We start from the raw sequence: 16,339 nt of genomic DNA on the forward strand, positions 1-16,339 counted from the left end.
GTACAAGGAACTCTCAGCTTGTCTGAATTTGATACTTATGTTAGCACTTAGGCTCTTAATGTTCCTATAGGATTCTCATGCAACTAAATTCAACAGGTGGTAAAGATCATTTGGAGAAATGGCTGTATACCTTTAAGTCAATGATAGACCTTGCTATGATAATAATCCATGTCATCATTGAAGTGTTTGGTCTTAAGTCCTAGCTATGAACCATACTCTTGGTTGGAATCTAGTGCCACAGTCAGTGCTCTAATCCCTTACACAGCATTCCTTACATGGCCTTGATTGTGTCTGTAGAAAAATCTGGGATTCAAGATCAATTTGTCTCTAGAGAAAAAAAACCTTGCTGCTAAAAAAAAATAAAACCAACCAGCAGCTGGTGCTTCAATTTGGTCCTTCCAGGCCTTTTTGAGGGAAATAATAGTTCTTAGCTTCATTAATGCATTGTGTAGAGAAAATTGATGTTTTTATTTGTTTGTTTTGTAATATAAACACCAGAAAAATGACTATCAGACTTGAGTGTAAGAAACTTGCCTGGTTGGCTCTTTTGTGCTCATTTGTGTGAGTCTCAAATGCAATTCCCCTTTATAAATTGCAATTATTACATTTTCCCCTCTAAAATTTTAGATTGCAGATATTGGGAATTTAAATGCAATTATTCTGGGAGATATTACAGTAATCTGGTGTGAGGATTTATGTGCCAAATATTTTCCAGCTCTTTGATTTAGAAATTAAAAATTATAAAATTAGTTCTAACATACTACTATATACATGAATAATTAAAATATATTTTATATTGCAAGAACCACTGCTTCCTTCTAACTCTACGAAATTTTTGGCTTTATTAAATAATATAGAATACCATTATCTACATAAAGTATAAAATATAAAATCTATTTTTAAAGAAATTTATTAAAAAAGAAACATATTTTCAGCTTATATCAGTTGTAAGATGGATGTTTTAGAAAATGCTAATCTTGAGGACTAAAATTGATTTAGCAAACTATTCTTAGTTATAAAGATACTAAAAATTAATGTTATTTTATTATATCTTCCTTCAGATGGAGCTTCGCTTTCTTCAACTTCTTTGATTCCTCTTACAGGTGGTTATGGAGCTGGGAGGCAATGCTCCATGCATAGTGGAAGATCTCATTCCAGACTTGGAAGGTACAATCGCTAGGTTGGTCCACGGGGGATTCTATCAAAGTGGCCAGTCGTGCATTCACATGCAGCGTCTTTATGTGAGAGGTGGCCTTTACAAGGAGGTATCTGACAGTCATTTCTAAATTCTATCGTATTCTTTGCTCTCAAATCGAGCTTTGATCTAATGTATCTGGTGCTGGTTGTGTAGGTGAAGGACGCATTGATCGCTGCCGTTAAGAAACTCAAAGGTGGAGATCCTCGCCAAGACAACACGTCCATTGGGCCCATGATATCCGAGTCGTTGGCAGCTACAGTGGAGAAGAGCGTGAACGAGGCAGTGAAGGCACTTCTAGTTGGTGGTAAGTGAAGAGGAGCTTTCATGGAGCCAACGATCCTGGAAGACGCTCCCTTTGACACAGACACAAGGAAGGAAGAGATTTTCGGTCCCGTGATCCTTCTCTACTCATACAAGAAAGCTCTCAAAGTTTCTAGCTCATGAAGTTCTTATTTACTTCCTTTTTTTTTCTCTAAACTAAAACGGTGGTGACGCAGTGATTTCAAGGAAGCTGTGAAGGAAGCTAACAACACGCATTATGGTCTCCAGGCCGGTGTCTTTACGCAGACGAGGACAACTCAGCAATGATTTGTGGATAGACTGTATTTACTCTTCTCAAAAGCTCGAGCTTGAGCTTGATCAAAAGTAAGACGTGTTGCTTTTGATCCTCGTCTGCGTAAAGACAGGGACGGTCCCTCAGCCACAATATGGCTGGCTATCAATGCGCATGCTTGGCAAATCGTTGAGGCAAACTCCTCCAGCCTGTGAGGATCAAATAATGAAACGCAAAGCTACCTCGATGTGCTCAAACGCATAGAAGGCCTTGTTGCTCACTCGGTCTCTAGCACCATCAACCTTTTACCTTTAGGAAGGAGAATGCTTGTCTATAAGCTCCTGGGAGAAGGTCCATAGCTTGTGAGTGAGCTCGGGATCTCTGCCATAAGCGCTACAGTTGGATTTGTTGGAATCCATGAAGTATTGCCTGGTGACGTCCTTGAGGCTTGGATGTAAAGCCGCGTAGCACGTCGTAGCAGCACCCTGAGAGATCGATCACGTATTAGTCACGAAAAACTTCCAGATAATTGGGAGAATTCTTCTTACCTGTGCCACATTTTTAGCACCCTGAGAGATAGATCATGTATTAGTCACGAAATTTCCAGATAATTGGGAGAATTCTTCTTCCCTGTGGCACATTTTTCCAAAGGAAGCTGGAGAAGAACTTGATAATCCCTGCATGAAGATCAAAGTTCCATAAGAAACCGAAAGCTTGCTCGGTCTCTAGCACCTGATGATCAACCTTTTACCTTTAGGACGGAGAATGCTTGTTTATAAGCTCCTGGGAGAAGGTCCATAGCTTGTGAGCGAGCTCAGGATCTCTGCCATAAGCGCTACAGTTGGATTTGTTGGAATCTACGAAGTATTGCCCGGTGACGTCCTTGAGGCTTGGATGTAAAGCTGTGTAGCACATCGTAGCAGCGCCCTGAGAGATCGATCACGTGCTAGTCACGAAAAACTTCCAGATAATTGGGAGAATTCTTCTTACCTGTGCCACACGAACACACTGTGGATTGGACACATTACTCACATTACTCATTACACATTACCTCCAGAGTGATGGAACTTTACAAGGTATGAGGAAAAATTCCAACTTGATCAAAAGAATTCCATGATTTTCCGTGTATACATAGGTATCTTTTCTATCTTGTTGTGATGTCCACAGCCTCGAGCACCTGGAACAAACAGGAACTTTAAGCCTCGAAAGAGAATAGCGAAGAGCAAGAGAGTGAAAAACCTTGATTCTAGTCGTGGTTCCAGCCTCATTAAAAGTTAAAGATTTCACTCGAGATCTTGGGAGAAATAACGATAACTTTAAGCCTCGAAAGAGAATAGTGACGAGCAAGAGAGTGAAGAACCTTGATTCTAGTCGTCAATGACAACGTGAATCCCCTCGTTGTCCGAGACGTCGTCCCTGTCGTGAGCTCCGTCCACCATAGCCTCTTCACCTTTCACTCCCAATCCTCATCGCATTTCCGAGCAGAGCACATCGATCTGCCGAATGCACCTGCACAGGCGGATACTGGCGGATTTGTTCCCCGCATAAGTCTGGAAGGCGTCGAGCCTGTTCTCGCTGATCATCAAGCACAACTATGGCAACACAGAGAAAGCCATGAGCCTCTCAAACCTTTGCAAACGGAGAAACACAGCCTCGTTGTAATAGGCTGGGACTTTCAGCCGCTTAGGATCATTATCCAGTGCCGTTCCCAGGACTTCTTCCGGAGCTGTCCAAAAACGAACGCGTTAGTTTTTTCTAGTGTCTAAATCGAAGGAACTCACTCAAAGGTGTTGGATAAGGAACAAATGTAGGTTGCGGCTTTTGGTAGGAGGTTTTTGGTCCCTCGCCAGGCTCCAACGCCGCCGTTGCTGCGATTGGCCAGAATATCTTGGTCATCCTGGAACATCTCAAGTTAGAATCGCAGGGACGAAGATAGGGGGGTCAAGGCTCTTTTACCAGATGATATTCTGCATTGAGTACTTTTTCCATAAGTGAGACTTGTTTCTTCACTCGATAATTCTCCTGTTGAAGAATGCTTTGGCGTCGGTTAAATGATTGTCATTTTCCAGCGCGTGGCCATTATCCTGAGCTTTTGAACTCAAGAATGAACCAACCAGTGGCAGCTTCAGTTCTTCACGTACAGCTGACTGTAGCTTTGAGGTGCTCTGCAATGAAGACCTCATTGAATGAATGAAGACAATGAAGACAGAGGCACAGAGAGAGAGAGAGAGAGAGAGAGAGAGAGAGAGAGAGAGAGAGAGAGTACCTTCCTGCTAGCGATGATCGACGCTCTCTCCTTGTCACGCGCCCTAAAAGACATTTGAAATTTTTTATGATCCCAAAAGTCACGACTCTCCATTGTTTAATCTCAGCCGTTAGATTTTGGCATATGCCCAGAATAAGTGTCCCCAGCATATGCTATTATTATACCGGCTCTTTCGTTTAAATATATGAGTATGATGATGATGATGATGATTGTTTTATTTTGAATCTTAAAAAATCTAAATGTTTTTTATGAAATAATTTTTTATTTATTATTTGAAACATTAAAGAAAGTTAAAGTTAAATTTAGTGAATGTGTTCATTTTAGTTAGTAGTTTTCTATCTTATTTTTTGGATAAGGTTTAAATGAAAAAAATTTGATTAAATCAACTCTATTTGATTTGAAAACATTTTGAATTTTTTTTACTTTATAAGTATGGATTTAAGTGAAATATATTTTACTATATATATATATATATATATATATATATATATATATATATATATATATATATATATATTAGGATTATTGATAATTATTTACGAGCCATCAAATTGGAAAAAACCATATTATCCATTGATTAAATCATTAATTCTAGAAAGTAATTAATAAGAATATACTTAAAGAATCAGTCATATGTTCGTAAATTTAAATAAAGGTCTTTAAATATGAAGAGAGATTTTTTTGTTTTGTTTTGTTACTATTATGAAGTTGACGAATATCTCAGACAAAAAAAACATGCATTCAAATCAACTCTGAAGTCTTTCTAGGCCTCTCAAGACATCCAATATGCAAACTCCTCCCTCTATTGTTGCAAATGTTGATGAGCAGCTGGATGTTGGGCTTGTAGCTTTAAACCTCTTCCGTGCTTTACATGCCAAGCACCACACAATTGTTTTTAAAAATATTCTTTGTCCTTGAAAGAAAAAGACCATACCTTTTGCAGTAGGCACATATTCGTCAAATTTAAGACCTTCAATGAAGAGCTGATAATCGCGGGCGTCGAGACGACCTTTCACCTGGTATCGTATTGAAAGCGATCAAACCAACAATCTTAAAATCTTCGGTTAACAGAGCTAGATCACCTCTTGAATGAAATCTGTGGCAGCTTTCAACTTATCATGGCTCTCCTGGATATCACCTGTAAATCGTTTGCTTCACACAAAAACCTCGACAAACACCAGTACCAGAATCCGCGCTGCTAATGGTAGCCAAATCGTAGTCATCAAACTTCCGCTTTGGTAGCAAGCCACGAAAGCTGAAGTGTTCCGGTAAGAGAACGATACGATGTGCTGAAAGATCCGCAGCAAACCTTTCGAGGAGATCATGGCGCTCGGGAGCTGCAAACAAGCCGGACGCGACAATGTCGTCTAGATTCGTTGCGCCGCGTTCATAGCCATCGATCCAAGCGACGAGGCGCTTACACTCGGGAGAAGCTGAAAAACAAAGCATTCCTCTTTAGCATTGGAGGAATTTCCAACAATCCATTTACGTACTTGAGGATCGAGCTTCCACTAAAGTAGAACCTTTAGACCGGAAAAGGATCAGTGAATTGGGAAAAAACAAAAACTGGACTTGCACCAATTGATCCGCCCAATTCCATGTCAAGAGCTCCGTCCTATTCCAAAGCAGCAGCAGCAGCTATGTCATCGGCTTATAAACCCTACACCCCTTTTCAAGAATATCCTTAGAATAATCATTACTTTCAAAAGTGAAATCACCCGGCAAGAATAAACATGGACCCAAGAGAATGAGAAATTTAGCGCAAATCCTCCCGGCATGTAAAGGATCTTGCTCTGTAAACAAGCAGCAAAATCCTTGAATAAAAGGATAAAAAATAAAAATTTACATAACAAACACCATTAGAAATAGGAAAGAACAACAGGAAAAAACAATTGTTCAAGTAGTTTCTTTTCTTGGCAATCATATATAACAATAAGAATTTAAAAGCAATCAAGGCAACATATTTCCTATGCATATGTACTTCATCTGCAGAAAGAAGAAAGAAATTTAAAACGAGAAACCTCATTCCTTTGATCATACCTCCAAGTACTCGTCGATTCCGTATTTGGATCCCTCACGACCAAGCCCGGATTGTTTAACACCACCGAATGGAGCGACCTGGACCAGAAAGTTTTTAAAACGAACTCCAAAAACGCGTAAATCTACCTCCGTAGAAATCACTCCTTCGTTCCAACCAACCATTCCATATTCTAATGCCTCCGCCACACGCCAAGCTCTAGAGATGCTTCCCGAAAAAAGATACGCAGCCAATCCTGAAGATGTGCCAAATGAATGACAGGAAATTCCAAAGATGAATGAAGCTCACCAGCTTCGGTGCTGTTGGCAATCCTGATTGCGTCCTCGTCTGTTTTGAATCTGATCAGGGGTGCAACAGGCCCAAAAACTTCCTCTCTGCAGAAAGAAAAGAAAAAAAAACGGAGTCCCTGATCCACTTCACCGGCAGCAAACTTACTTCATTATTAGCATCTCTTCTGTTGCATCTCCGAGAACAGTTGGCTCGTAAAAGGCGGCACCAAGTCTATGTCGATGGCCTCCCGCCAGGAGCATTGCACCCTGTAAATCCAAGTCCACAGAATCAGGCCATGGCTTATTCGGATATCGGGTTATTACCTTCGATAATGCATCTTCAACGTGTTGCTCTACCTGTTATTACAAATTTTATAGCGAAAAACATTAAAAGATCACTACCTTCTTCACAGCTGCTTCATTAATCAGGGGACCCTGTATATAAAAGACCACATCAATAGCTCGCCAAAGCCTCTTGAGTCCTACAATACCTGCGTGACCCCTTCTTCCAAACCATTTCCAACCTTAAGGCCAGATACCGCTTGAATAAAAGCCTCCGCAAACTTGTCATATATACCTTGAAAAATGAGACTTAGAAACAAGAAAGGTCGTACTAAAAAGGCATACCATCTTGGACAAGGACTCTATTGGCACAAACACAGGTCTGGCCGCTATTCCGGTACTTGGAAGCCAACTGCATGGGGAAAAGATACACGACAAGAGAAATCAGTAAAAGGCTGTGTCAAAAGTATCAAAACAATCAAAACAGAGTACTTACGGCTCCTTTAACAGCCACTTCTATGTCTGCATCATCCAGTATGATACATGGTGCATTTCCACCAAGTTCAAGAGATAACTGTTCAAGCAGAAAAGTACAAGCAATAAGAGAGATACAGAAAAGGAAAACGCTGTACCCGCTTTACGGTACTTGCTGCTCCAGCCATAAGCTTTTTACCGACTTGTGTAGACCCAGTGAATGAGATTTTGCGAACCTACTACAGCTTACAGTGTTAGAATAAAAAACAAAAGTTAAGTACCTTAGTGCTCTCCAAAAGTGCAGCTCCGATTTGCGGAGCATCTCCCATGACAACGTTGATGACTCCCTTCATTGACACAGTTGATATAAAAGGTCCACCATTCGTTAGAAAAACTTACAGGGGGTATACCAGCTTGAATGGATAGTTCTGCAGCAGCTAATGCAGTCAAGGGCGTAAGTTCTGCAGGCTTAATCACTACTGTGCAGCCTGCTGCAAGTGCTGGAGCAACCTATACAAGGTTGAGACAAAAATAAATATTTTTCTGGATGTGAAAAACTTTACCTTGCGTGTGATCATGGCAAGGGGAAAATTCCACGGAGTTATCGTACCTACAACACCAACAGGCTACAAAATAGATATTTTTCAGGTTGCCTCGACCGTGGTAGTTCAAATGTGAAGTACCTGCTTTACAACGAGTAATCGCCGGTCTGGATAAGGCGATGGTATAATATCGCCATATGTGCGCTTTGCTTCCTCGGCAAAAAGCTCTATGAAGCCAGCTCCATACGAGACCTGCAAATATAGAGCACTAAACTCGATACCATGAAGCTAGACAGAGAGTTACCTCACCAAGGGCTTCTTTCAAAGGCTTTCCTTGCTCTAGAGTCATCAGCTGGGCTATCTCCTCTTTTTTCTCAAGTATGAGCTCATACCTGTCATGCTTATCTCAAAACCCAGGGAAACTACACCTTTGCCATCCTCACCATCTACGCAGAAGCTTGCTTCTCTCCGAACATGTCTTTTTACTCCATGCTGAAAGAAAAGAGAAAAAAAACTTAGCTTGGAGTTCGATCACGATTTTACGTACACTTAAACGCGTTGTGTGCAGAGTCGATGGCCGACAATGTCTCTCTTTCCCCCATGAGCGGAACCTCTGTTAAAAACTCACCAGTCGCAGGATTGTAAACCTGGCCAAATAAAAGGGCGTAAAGCCGGCTTTCCTACGACCGAAACCCAAGTGATCTTCTATCTTACAGGCAGCGTTCTACCGTCTTCAGCGGACACCCATTCACCAGAGATCAATCCTTTGGCTCGCAGTAGCCCCGCATTGTTGATCTTGTCAAGCACAGCCTGACTCGCACCAGCGCTTGCGATCGTTGCCATTCGCGCCTGAGAAAAGGTTATACACGTTAGAATCACTCGTCAACCAGGCAGACACCCACCTTTCGTCCAGAATTGAGCTGGAAAAGCGCTCGACAATGGCTCCCAGATATCCGAAACATCGATTTAGCTATAGGGCTGAAAGGTATATATTAGATGCCCGTACATAAACATAGTACGGTATATACATCAGCTATGGTTTTTGCCTCTTCCGACTTCCCAAGGGAAAGCCAGAGTAGCATTCCTTACAATCACCTGCATAAACGCATCAGCCTCCCTTTCGATAAAAAAAGCGTTACCTGAATTTGCACTCATGTATTCATCAAAGTTTTTCTGATATCGACTCGGTAGAAAGCAACCAAACCTGCAAAATAGTGATAAGTCTGAAAATGGAATAAAGAGCAGCGAACCTCTCAAGAAGATAACGGCGCTCGGGAGCCGCAAATATGCCGGACATTGTAGTGAAGACATCTTCTACCTTCGTTGTCCCGTCTTTGAAGCTTTTCATGCACGCCAGAAAGCGCTCATACTCGGGGCTAGTGAGACGAGCTTTCACCTGGCATAGTGTTAAAACTCTCCTCACTAAATAGCTTAAGAAAGCTTACCTCTTGAATGTAATTTCCAGCAGTTTTGAAAGCGGAAGTACCGACCGTGCCGGCCTCGCAAGCTTCTATTGGCGAAGACACACGATCGGTACCCTCATCAGAACCTCGCTGTTTTGAGACGCTAATGGCGTTTTTGACGAGCTCGGGACGACTTCCAAACGCGCGATTGGCAGGCTTGATTGCCGCACTGCAGAGCTGCTGATTTCGTTTCGCGGCAAGCACCACAGACAGTGGCTGCTGTTCATTTGTAGAGGCCCCAAAGATCTTACTCTGTGAAAACAAACTTCTTTTAATATAGAGGAACATGGAACTATGTTACGTACTAGGGGATCAATAGTTTTACGCTCCAGGAAAACATTTTCGTGTACCGCAGACACCGTAGAAACTGCGTAACAAAAACAATGAATTTTGCAAAGGCAATGTGTTCTTACCAGCTGATGCAATGAATGCCGTTACAGCTGACTGTCTTGGTTCACTTTGTAATGGATGAACTTTGTTCAAACACGGCAAATCAGGCAAGCTTGACGTGTTTTGCTGGACTTTAGACATTGTCCGCGGTTGTGGCTTTTTGTCCTTGAAAAATCTAGTCAATGTAAAAGCAGCATCCCCGAACTTCGAATATAGCTGCATGTTTCTGTGAATATGCAAGAAAATTATAATGTTTTACAAACCTTGACGTGGGGTCTGAGCCACAGTGACAGTTGACTTTGTGCACCAGCCTGGGCAAACCTGACTTGCCAAACATAAAGCAACTAAAAGAAGCTTTGCAAGCTACCTTTCGTCACAGAGAATGATTGCACCATAATCGTTCTTGTGTCGTATAACCCGTCCTACAGCCTGATTGACGGCTCGTGAAGCCTGTTGTACGTACCAATCCTCTCCAGTCAGAACCTGGAAAGGTTTTGTTACTACAGGTGATTTTGTAGCATCTCAAGTACCTTACGGGTACTGGTTTTTGTTCGTCGTCCTTCCTCGTCTAGATACTGTCTCTTCAAACGCACCTAAAAGCGAAAAGTCTATTTTCAATGTTACTGATTTGTAAGGACTCACTTTCGGATCAGTCTTCATTGCAAAAGGCATTCCTGTAACAATAACCGCGCGTCCCGTTTCATCCGCAAAATCTAAACCTTCGCTAACCTGAAAACGGCAATAGACTAAACACGAAGACGGTCGAAAATCGTAGAAGAAAAATACGAAGACGCAAGGCCCAACCTTTCCTCGACAAACAGCAAAAAACACAGCTCCTGTAGCTGTTGAATCCTTTACTTTCGCCAGAAAATCCTTGAAACATAGACACTGAATTTGAGGACATGGCAATAAAAAGTAATCACCTCGTGTGCTTGATTGAATAATGCCGACTCCTTTGGCTCAACGACCGGTTGCTTATGCTTGCAAATCCTCTCCCATAACGTGTGTCCATTTACTTGATTCTGTGACCGATAACTTAGTCGAATTGCTCACTCGAGATTGTTACTAACCGGAGTTTGCCATGAATCAACACATGAGTTCAATAAATAGTAGGAAGGAAAAAATACAAGTAGACCATCGGGAACAATTCGCGCGAAATTTACTAGAATCAATAGATAGAATGTGAGCTTAAAAAAAGAAAAAGTTGTCGTTACCAATTGTATTCCCAAGATCGTTTTTATACTCCGGAGAGTCCCGAGTTCGATAAGATGAATTTAAAGCCCGTCCGGAAGGCCCAGAGGATACCACACCAACCCATATCTGGTTCGCTCCTATCACATGAGGATTTTCCAGCCGGACGTCGAATGGTCTGCATAGTAAAAAAAAAACTCAATCAAGAACGTGACCAAAATATACGTACAGTTTTAATTCGATGGCAAACGACTCAAGCGGGGACAACGTTCCAGATGTTAATACAATTGTACGAACTCCCAATTTTGAAAACTCTTCCATGGCTATTCCGGGATTGAAACACCACCAGCTAAAAGTTCGTGATTTTTTGTCGCCTGAGCAGGATAGATATTACGCAAAGTTTATACAGAACGATTACACAAACAAACCTTTGCTCAATCCCTTGTCCTCGGCTCTTCTGTAAGAGTTTTGTACATGCACCTAGCATTCGCCAGTTAATAAAAGTTACTCTAAACAGACTTTGAAAACGCTTACACGGTAACAGGTAGCATGAGATGAGTCCTTTCCCCTGAATATAGTGCGGAACGCATCTCGTAACAACTCAAGCTTGCAAGTTGATGTTTTTGGCTTTCCCGAAGGCGCGCTAGAATCTACAAGAAAAAGGTAAAATGTCAAATTCTTGAGAAGCAAGCACCTTCTTGTAGGAGACTGATAGCAGAATCAATTGTATCTGTTAGCATTGTAGAGGTTTCCCAGGTAATTTTCAGCTCCGACAAGAAGTCATAAATGTAAGATCCTGGTCGTGTGAAACCTAGCTCTTCCGAATCAAAAGAGATGTCGTCAATTTTTTTGCTCAGCTCCAACAACAAAGCTGTAGACGCAAAAGTTAGCTTCTTTACATAGCAATATCTACATCACCTTTCAACAGAGCGAAGTTTTCAGGATCACCAGACTTGTCTGCATTATTGCTGATGCTTCTCTGAAGTGTTGCCAGCTCAACGCATTGGCCAGCCTCGGAGATGCATGCCGATAATGTGGTCGTCGGAAGGTCAAAAGATGCTGCATCAGCACAAACACCTTCCTGAGAAATTCAGATGAGCATTTCCGATAAGAACCATGACGAAGGACATACCAGATTGTGAGCCTCGTCAAATATTATGACAGAATTCTCCCAACGGATTCCGGTTAGCGATTTTCGGTTTTCCTTGTCGATGAGATAGTTATAAGGAACAAAGATCATGTCTACTGAACCGTGAAGCTCTCGAGAGAGGAAATACGGGCATCTGCAACAAATATTTAATCATAACGTTTTAGACATAAGATAGATTGGCACTTACGGACCATGGGTTCTGCCAATTCGAACTAAATCTTCTATATCAATCGGTTCGTTCCCGAGTTCCGGATTTTTTTTGAGGTATTCTGGAACAAGAGATATTAGAGCAAAATTGCGGAATGAAACGGAAAATACCATTGACACGAGTGTGGTGGTAACACTTGCGGGCTTTGCACGAGGTACGACAAGCATTATTCTGAGCTCTCCCCCGCAATTTTTGCACATCTTTCTCAATGCATAGCTGCTCTCTCGATCCAAGAGCCACCATCTTCGGCCTACAGTTCATCAAAGAATATAAGCTCCCAAACTTTTATCGAGATCAATCAAACCTGTATGACGTCGCCTTGAGCTCGTGAATGACTTGCTGGAGCTGGCTGTGCGTTCGAGAAGCGTAGATTACCGTAGGAAGCTTGTTTGCCTCCTGCGAGGAAGTGGGATCGAGATCACTGGATTGACTACTGGCGCTCATCCTCCTCCCCCGATCCGGCGGAGCGAGACTCTCCCGCCAAGCCAGTGTCGCACAGAGCAAGCACAGAGTCTTTCCAGTCCCTGTCGGGCTCTCCAGAAGCGCATTTTGCCCCTGTGAGATTCGAGATATATTTCGGTCAATCGATCTTCTGGAGCTTACCTTCTGGAGCGCCGCTATCACAGATTCCATGTACACGAGCTGGCAATCGTAGGCATCGTAGGGGAAGCGCACGTCAACGCCCTTGAGCTTGTAGCTCGGCATTCTGCAAACGAAGAACCCTAGCCAAGAGCTACATTCTTAGGGCTTTTCAAGAGAAAAGAGAGGGAAAAATGTCCTTTTGCCGCCATTGGCCATATTTAAGAGAGATTTTGGATAGCTCTACCGTACCAGGGTTTTACTGTGGCTCATTCTTCTAGGGTTTGATCGCAATCTATCTATCAGTCATGATCGGCTCCAAGACGGAGAATGCCGGGGATCCTGGCGATCTCATCTCCTGGGAGCTGCGACCGGGAGGGATGCTCGTCCAGAAGCGCCAATCCGGCGAGGGAGAGAATGGCGATTCCACTCCAGCAGGGCCTTTGATCAAGATCCGGGTCTCCCATGGCCTCCAGGCGCATGAGATCAGCGTTCCGGCGCAAGCATCATTCGGTAAGAGGATAGAAATCGATCGATCGATCGACAGAGAGGGGGAGGAGATTTCCATGAGATTTCTAGTTTTTTTTTATTTTTCTTTTCTTTGGTCCTGGATGGAACAGGCGAATTGAAGAAGCTGGTAGCAGTAGAGACGGGCCTCCAGCCGCACGAACAGAGGCTTCTCTTCAGAGGCAAGGAAAAGGATGATGTCGAGTACCTCCATTTGGCTGGTGTGAAAGACAAGGCAAAGATCATCCTTGTCGAGGACCCGGCCAGCCGCGAGAGGAGGCTGGAGGAGATGAGGAGCAACGAGAAAATGGAGCGGGCTTGCAGGGCCGTGGCGGAAGTGGGATCCGAGACTGACAAGCTCGCCGAACAGGTACCAAAGTTCCTTCTTTTTTCTGCTTCTGATTCTTCGATTGCTTCGCAGATCCCTGCTCTGGAAGCAGCCGTTCAGAGCGCTCATAATGTCCCCGAGAGAGATCTCGACAAGCTCACGGAGCTTATGATGCGGCAGCTGCTCAAGCTGGATGCGATCGAAGCCGATGGCGAGGCCAAAGTCCAAAGGCGAATACAGGTACTAGTTTTGATCTTCCATCTCTCGATCCATTCTCATCGCCTCTCGACACTCCAGGTGAAAAGGGTCCAGAACTACGTCGATTTCCTCGACAACCTCAAGACCAAGAACTCAATCCCGCATCCTCTGGCCTCCAGGAACAGCGTTGTGACCACGAAATGGGAAACTTTCGATAGCGGCGTTGGCAGCCTCACTGCTCCTCCACCGCAAGGCACTCCAAACATCACCACCGACTGGGAAAAATTCGATTAATCGATCGAGTCACCGTCGATCGATCAATCGATTGCAGGTATCTATTATCCTTTTTCTCTTTCCTTCCATTCCATTCTCTCTGGGGTCTATGATTCTTTACTCCCAATGCTTGTTTGGGACGAAGCATACCCAAACCAAAGTGCTAGTGTCTGCTTGTACAGAGAATTTAATACACACAGGAAAAGCCATACCTGTAACCTTTCAGTTAAAGTCTGCGATGGGCATATTCGGGTACACTATTTAGAATATTCTAGTTTAAAACTTCAATGCGCTTTCCCGTTCCACTCCGGAGTTCTTTTTCCACCAAATGAAAGTACTGGAAAGACAAAAATCGTGACAACGACAAACATCACGCTTGGATCACTCATCCTAATCGCGTGCGCTCGGCTAAAATTCACGCTGCTAGATTGGGGTTGGCTGGAAACTTGAAAGAACTCCCCAATCTTCTCTTCGGCGAAGCCCGCTGGCCGAGTCGATAGAGTTGAATTTGGACAGTGTCTTTGCCCAATTTGTTTTCTTTAGTCTCCCTTCCTCTTTTCTCGGTGGATGGAAGAATCCATCGCCTCCATCACCACCGCCACAGCCAGGAAGAACAGCAGCAAGCAAGAACACGAGAGCTTCGACACGATCTTCCTCTCCTGGCCAGATGATCGATAATTCGCGATGGCAAACTGGGGGCTGGAGCTGATTGCCGGCATCGCGCTCGTCGTCGCGTGCTTGCTCCTACTCCTCGTCATCAGGATCTGCGTGGCTCGGAAAAACCGCGGCCGGGACGATGATCAGCAGCGGCGGCACCGGCAGAGTCCAAATCCTCCATACCTGCGGCACGATCAGGGTAACAGCAGCAGCGGTGCCAACGGCAGAGCGCGGAATCAGAGCTGGAACTCGATCAAGATCGCTGGATTCAACTGGAAAGACTACCCGGCGCTCATGTCCGAGGCGCTCGAGAATGGATGGGCGGCATTTGCCCTCTCCCAGGTGGACCATGGGATGGATCATCGTCCCCATCATCGGAAGCAGGGATTTCACGCGGAGACAAGGTGGGAGGTCGGGCCAGGGACCGAGCTGATGCAAATTCTTCGATCCAATCCGGGGATTCCCATCGCGGAGATTTCATCCACCGGGAGCGCGCAGTTCTTCAAATCCGCGCTGCCGCTCCCTGGCCCCTTCCTGGGAATCTACTCCTACCCGCAAGAATCCTACTTTGAGATCACAGTTCTTGGAGCGAAAGACCATGATCTTGACAAGAATGCGAGGCAAAATTCTGGGAATTCCACCGCCGAAATCGAGCAGATTGTAGCGATCGGACTCGTCAGAGGCTCCTCTTTTGGCGATCGCGGATCGATCGGCTACTACTCCAATGGTCAGATCCTTCTAAACGGTAGGAGAAAAGCGTATTGATTGCTCTTACTTGCTCACGAGATTTTAGGGTTCTTCCAGGAGCTCTCTACACAGACGAGAGGTTCAAGCGAAAGCCATGGATTCCAGCTCGCGGCGACACGACGGTGGGCTGTGGATTCAACCCCGCCGCGCGAATTGTGTTCTTCACGCTCAATGGCGAGATGACCTGCCAGGCCGACTGCTCCAGGGCGGAGGAATTCGGCAGCCCTCTTCACGCGGCGTTCCTCTGTAACTTTGACGCCACGGCGATCGTAAATCTCGGCCAGAGTGCCTTCGAATTCCTGCCCGAGAACGCGAGGAGGACGGCGGATCCTGGAAATCACAGGCCCTACCCCGATCGAGGCGCCAATCGAATGGCGATCCAGTACGACAGTGGCGAATTGTTTAGCCAGCGGTTGGAGGGATCGCCGGCGCTGTCGCAAGACCTTCGCAGGCCCACTCCCTCCGAGGCCGAGTCGGAGCTCTTCGAGATCGTGATTGACGCCGAGGGCAACGAGAGATTCGTCCATAGGTGATCATAGAGAAAAATTCTCCAGGAATCAGAATATTCGCAACGCGCCTAGAGCGGATCTGTGACCGTCCGATTGCTCTAGAAACCAGCGGCTAGATGCTAACCCTAATTCGTCATTTTGAGCAAAATCATCAAGATTTGTCTAACGAGTAAATGTTTGCAACTTCGATCTGAGCTTCCATCCCAAGCGGCATAGATCTTCCACACCGGCATCATTGGGATTACCTGATGGGATCTCTCATAGATCGCTTCGACGAGCACGACGGGCCGGTTCGCGGCGTCCATTTCCACAGCTCGATATTTCGATTGATCTGGTCCAGGCGATGACTACAAGATCAAGGTCTGGAACTACAAGGCGAGAAGGTGCTGCTGGGGCATCTGGATTATATCCGGACTCCATCAGAAGTATCTCTGGATCGTGAGTGCTAGCGACGATCAAACCATCAGGACTTGGAACTGGCAGTCCCTGCATCGCTGGATCAGACTATTCGTTTATG

General features: G+C 44.5%; 4 protein-coding genes across 4 annotated transcripts; 2 read left to right on the forward strand and 2 right to left on the reverse strand.

The window, feature by feature from the left end:
- Nucleotides 1–5,901: 5,901 nt before the first annotated feature.
- On the reverse strand, nucleotides 5,902–8,650 carry LOC9642763 (succinate-semialdehyde dehydrogenase, mitochondrial). Its single transcript, XM_024676036.1, has 20 exons — nucleotides 8,525–8,650; nucleotides 8,337–8,471; nucleotides 8,170–8,269; nucleotides 8,066–8,114; nucleotides 7,927–8,014; nucleotides 7,764–7,874; nucleotides 7,644–7,706; nucleotides 7,480–7,590; nucleotides 7,362–7,427; nucleotides 7,239–7,316; nucleotides 7,103–7,180; nucleotides 6,952–7,018; nucleotides 6,816–6,901; nucleotides 6,727–6,759; nucleotides 6,649–6,681; nucleotides 6,491–6,591; nucleotides 6,344–6,429; nucleotides 6,184–6,290; nucleotides 6,058–6,135; nucleotides 5,902–6,003 (listed from the first exon to the last, which is right to left on the reverse strand). The coding sequence occupies exons 1-20, from the start codon at nucleotides 8,582–8,584 to the stop codon at nucleotides 5,968–5,970; spliced, it is 1,566 nt and encodes a 521-aa protein (XP_024531804.1). The 5' UTR covers nucleotides 8,585–8,650; the 3' UTR covers nucleotides 5,902–5,967.
- Nucleotides 8,598–12,771, reverse strand: LOC9642764 (regulator of telomere elongation helicase 1 homolog). The gene is made up of 24 exons (XM_024676035.1): nucleotides 12,628–12,771; nucleotides 12,329–12,579; nucleotides 12,135–12,274; nucleotides 12,004–12,085; nucleotides 11,799–11,949; nucleotides 11,585–11,747; nucleotides 11,361–11,537; nucleotides 11,201–11,316; nucleotides 11,095–11,146; nucleotides 10,896–11,040; nucleotides 10,690–10,844; nucleotides 10,546–10,637; nucleotides 10,399–10,497; nucleotides 10,280–10,348; nucleotides 10,118–10,204; nucleotides 10,006–10,068; nucleotides 9,843–9,958; nucleotides 9,739–9,796; nucleotides 9,499–9,691; nucleotides 9,391–9,452; nucleotides 9,068–9,337; nucleotides 8,873–9,018; nucleotides 8,762–8,826; nucleotides 8,598–8,717 (listed from the first exon to the last, which is right to left on the reverse strand). Exons 1-24 carry the CDS (start codon nucleotides 12,727–12,729, stop codon nucleotides 8,656–8,658), a joined length of 2,916 nt encoding a protein of 971 aa, XP_024531803.1. The 5' UTR covers nucleotides 12,730–12,771; the 3' UTR covers nucleotides 8,598–8,655.
- A 94-nt stretch (nucleotides 12,772–12,865) lies between these two features.
- LOC9642765 (BAG family molecular chaperone regulator 4) lies at nucleotides 12,866–14,154 on the forward strand. The gene is made up of 4 exons (XM_002971139.2): nucleotides 12,866–13,116; nucleotides 13,224–13,480; nucleotides 13,532–13,678; nucleotides 13,736–14,154. Exons 1-4 carry the CDS (start codon nucleotides 12,912–12,914, stop codon nucleotides 13,928–13,930), a joined length of 804 nt encoding a protein of 267 aa, XP_002971185.1. The 5' UTR covers nucleotides 12,866–12,911; the 3' UTR covers nucleotides 13,931–14,154.
- Nucleotides 14,155–14,322: 168 nt separating this feature from the next.
- LOC9642290 lies at nucleotides 14,323–15,977 on the forward strand. The gene is made up of 2 exons (XM_002971140.2): nucleotides 14,323–15,311; nucleotides 15,371–15,977. Exons 1-2 carry the CDS (start codon nucleotides 14,594–14,596, stop codon nucleotides 15,844–15,846), a joined length of 1,194 nt encoding a protein of 397 aa, XP_002971186.1. The 5' UTR covers nucleotides 14,323–14,593; the 3' UTR covers nucleotides 15,847–15,977.
- The last annotated feature ends 362 nt before the right edge of the window (nucleotides 15,978–16,339 follow it).

The sequence above is a fragment of the Selaginella moellendorffii genome, unplaced genomic scaffold (genome assembly GCF_000143415.4).
Source record: "Selaginella moellendorffii unplaced genomic scaffold, v1.0 SELMOscaffold_16, whole genome shotgun sequence".
In the NCBI taxonomy this organism is placed as follows: domain Eukaryota; kingdom Viridiplantae; phylum Streptophyta; class Lycopodiopsida; order Selaginellales; family Selaginellaceae; genus Selaginella; species Selaginella moellendorffii.

What these genes read in the sequence shown, in the direction of transcription:
- LOC9642763 (XM_024676036.1), bottom strand. Translation starts at nt 8,584, where the DNA reads ATGTTTCGGATATCTGGGAGCCATTGTCGAGCGCTTTTCCAGCTCAAT. An exon ending in CACTTTTGGAGAGCACTAAG is followed by an intron (nt 7,317 to 7,361) that starts GTACTTAACTTT and finishes AAGCTGTAGTAG; the next exon opens with GTTCGCAAAATCTCATTCAC. An exon ending in GAATCGACGAGTACTTGGAG is followed by an intron (nt 6,004 to 6,057) that starts GTATGATCAAAG and finishes TTCTTTCTGCAG; the next exon opens with ATGAAGTACATATGCATAGG.
- LOC9642764 (XM_024676035.1), bottom strand. Translation starts at nt 12,729, where the DNA reads ATGCCGAGCTACAAGCTCAAGGGCGTTGACGTGCGCTTCCCCTACGAT. An exon ending in CCACCACACTCGTGTCAATG is followed by an intron (nt 12,086 to 12,134) that starts GTATTTTCCGTT and finishes CTCTTGTTCCAG; the next exon opens with AATACCTCAAAAAAAATCCG. An exon ending in GGACAAGGGATTGAGCAAAG is followed by an intron (nt 11,041 to 11,094) that starts GTTTGTTTGTGT and finishes TATCCTGCTCAG; the next exon opens with GCGACAAAAAATCACGAACT.
- LOC9642765 (XM_002971139.2), top strand. Translation starts at nt 12,912, where the DNA reads ATGATCGGCTCCAAGACGGAGAATGCCGGGGATCCTGGCGATCTCATC. An exon ending in CTGACAAGCTCGCCGAACAG is followed by an intron (nt 13,481 to 13,531) that starts GTACCAAAGTTC and finishes ATTGCTTCGCAG; the next exon opens with ATCCCTGCTCTGGAAGCAGC. An exon ending in AAGTCCAAAGGCGAATACAG is followed by an intron (nt 13,679 to 13,735) that starts GTACTAGTTTTG and finishes TCGACACTCCAG; the next exon opens with GTGAAAAGGGTCCAGAACTA.
- LOC9642290 (XM_002971140.2), top strand. Translation starts at nt 14,594, where the DNA reads ATGGCAAACTGGGGGCTGGAGCTGATTGCCGGCATCGCGCTCGTCGTC. An exon ending in TGGTCAGATCCTTCTAAACG is followed by an intron (nt 15,312 to 15,370) that starts GTAGGAGAAAAG and finishes GGGTTCTTCCAG; the next exon opens with GAGCTCTCTACACAGACGAG.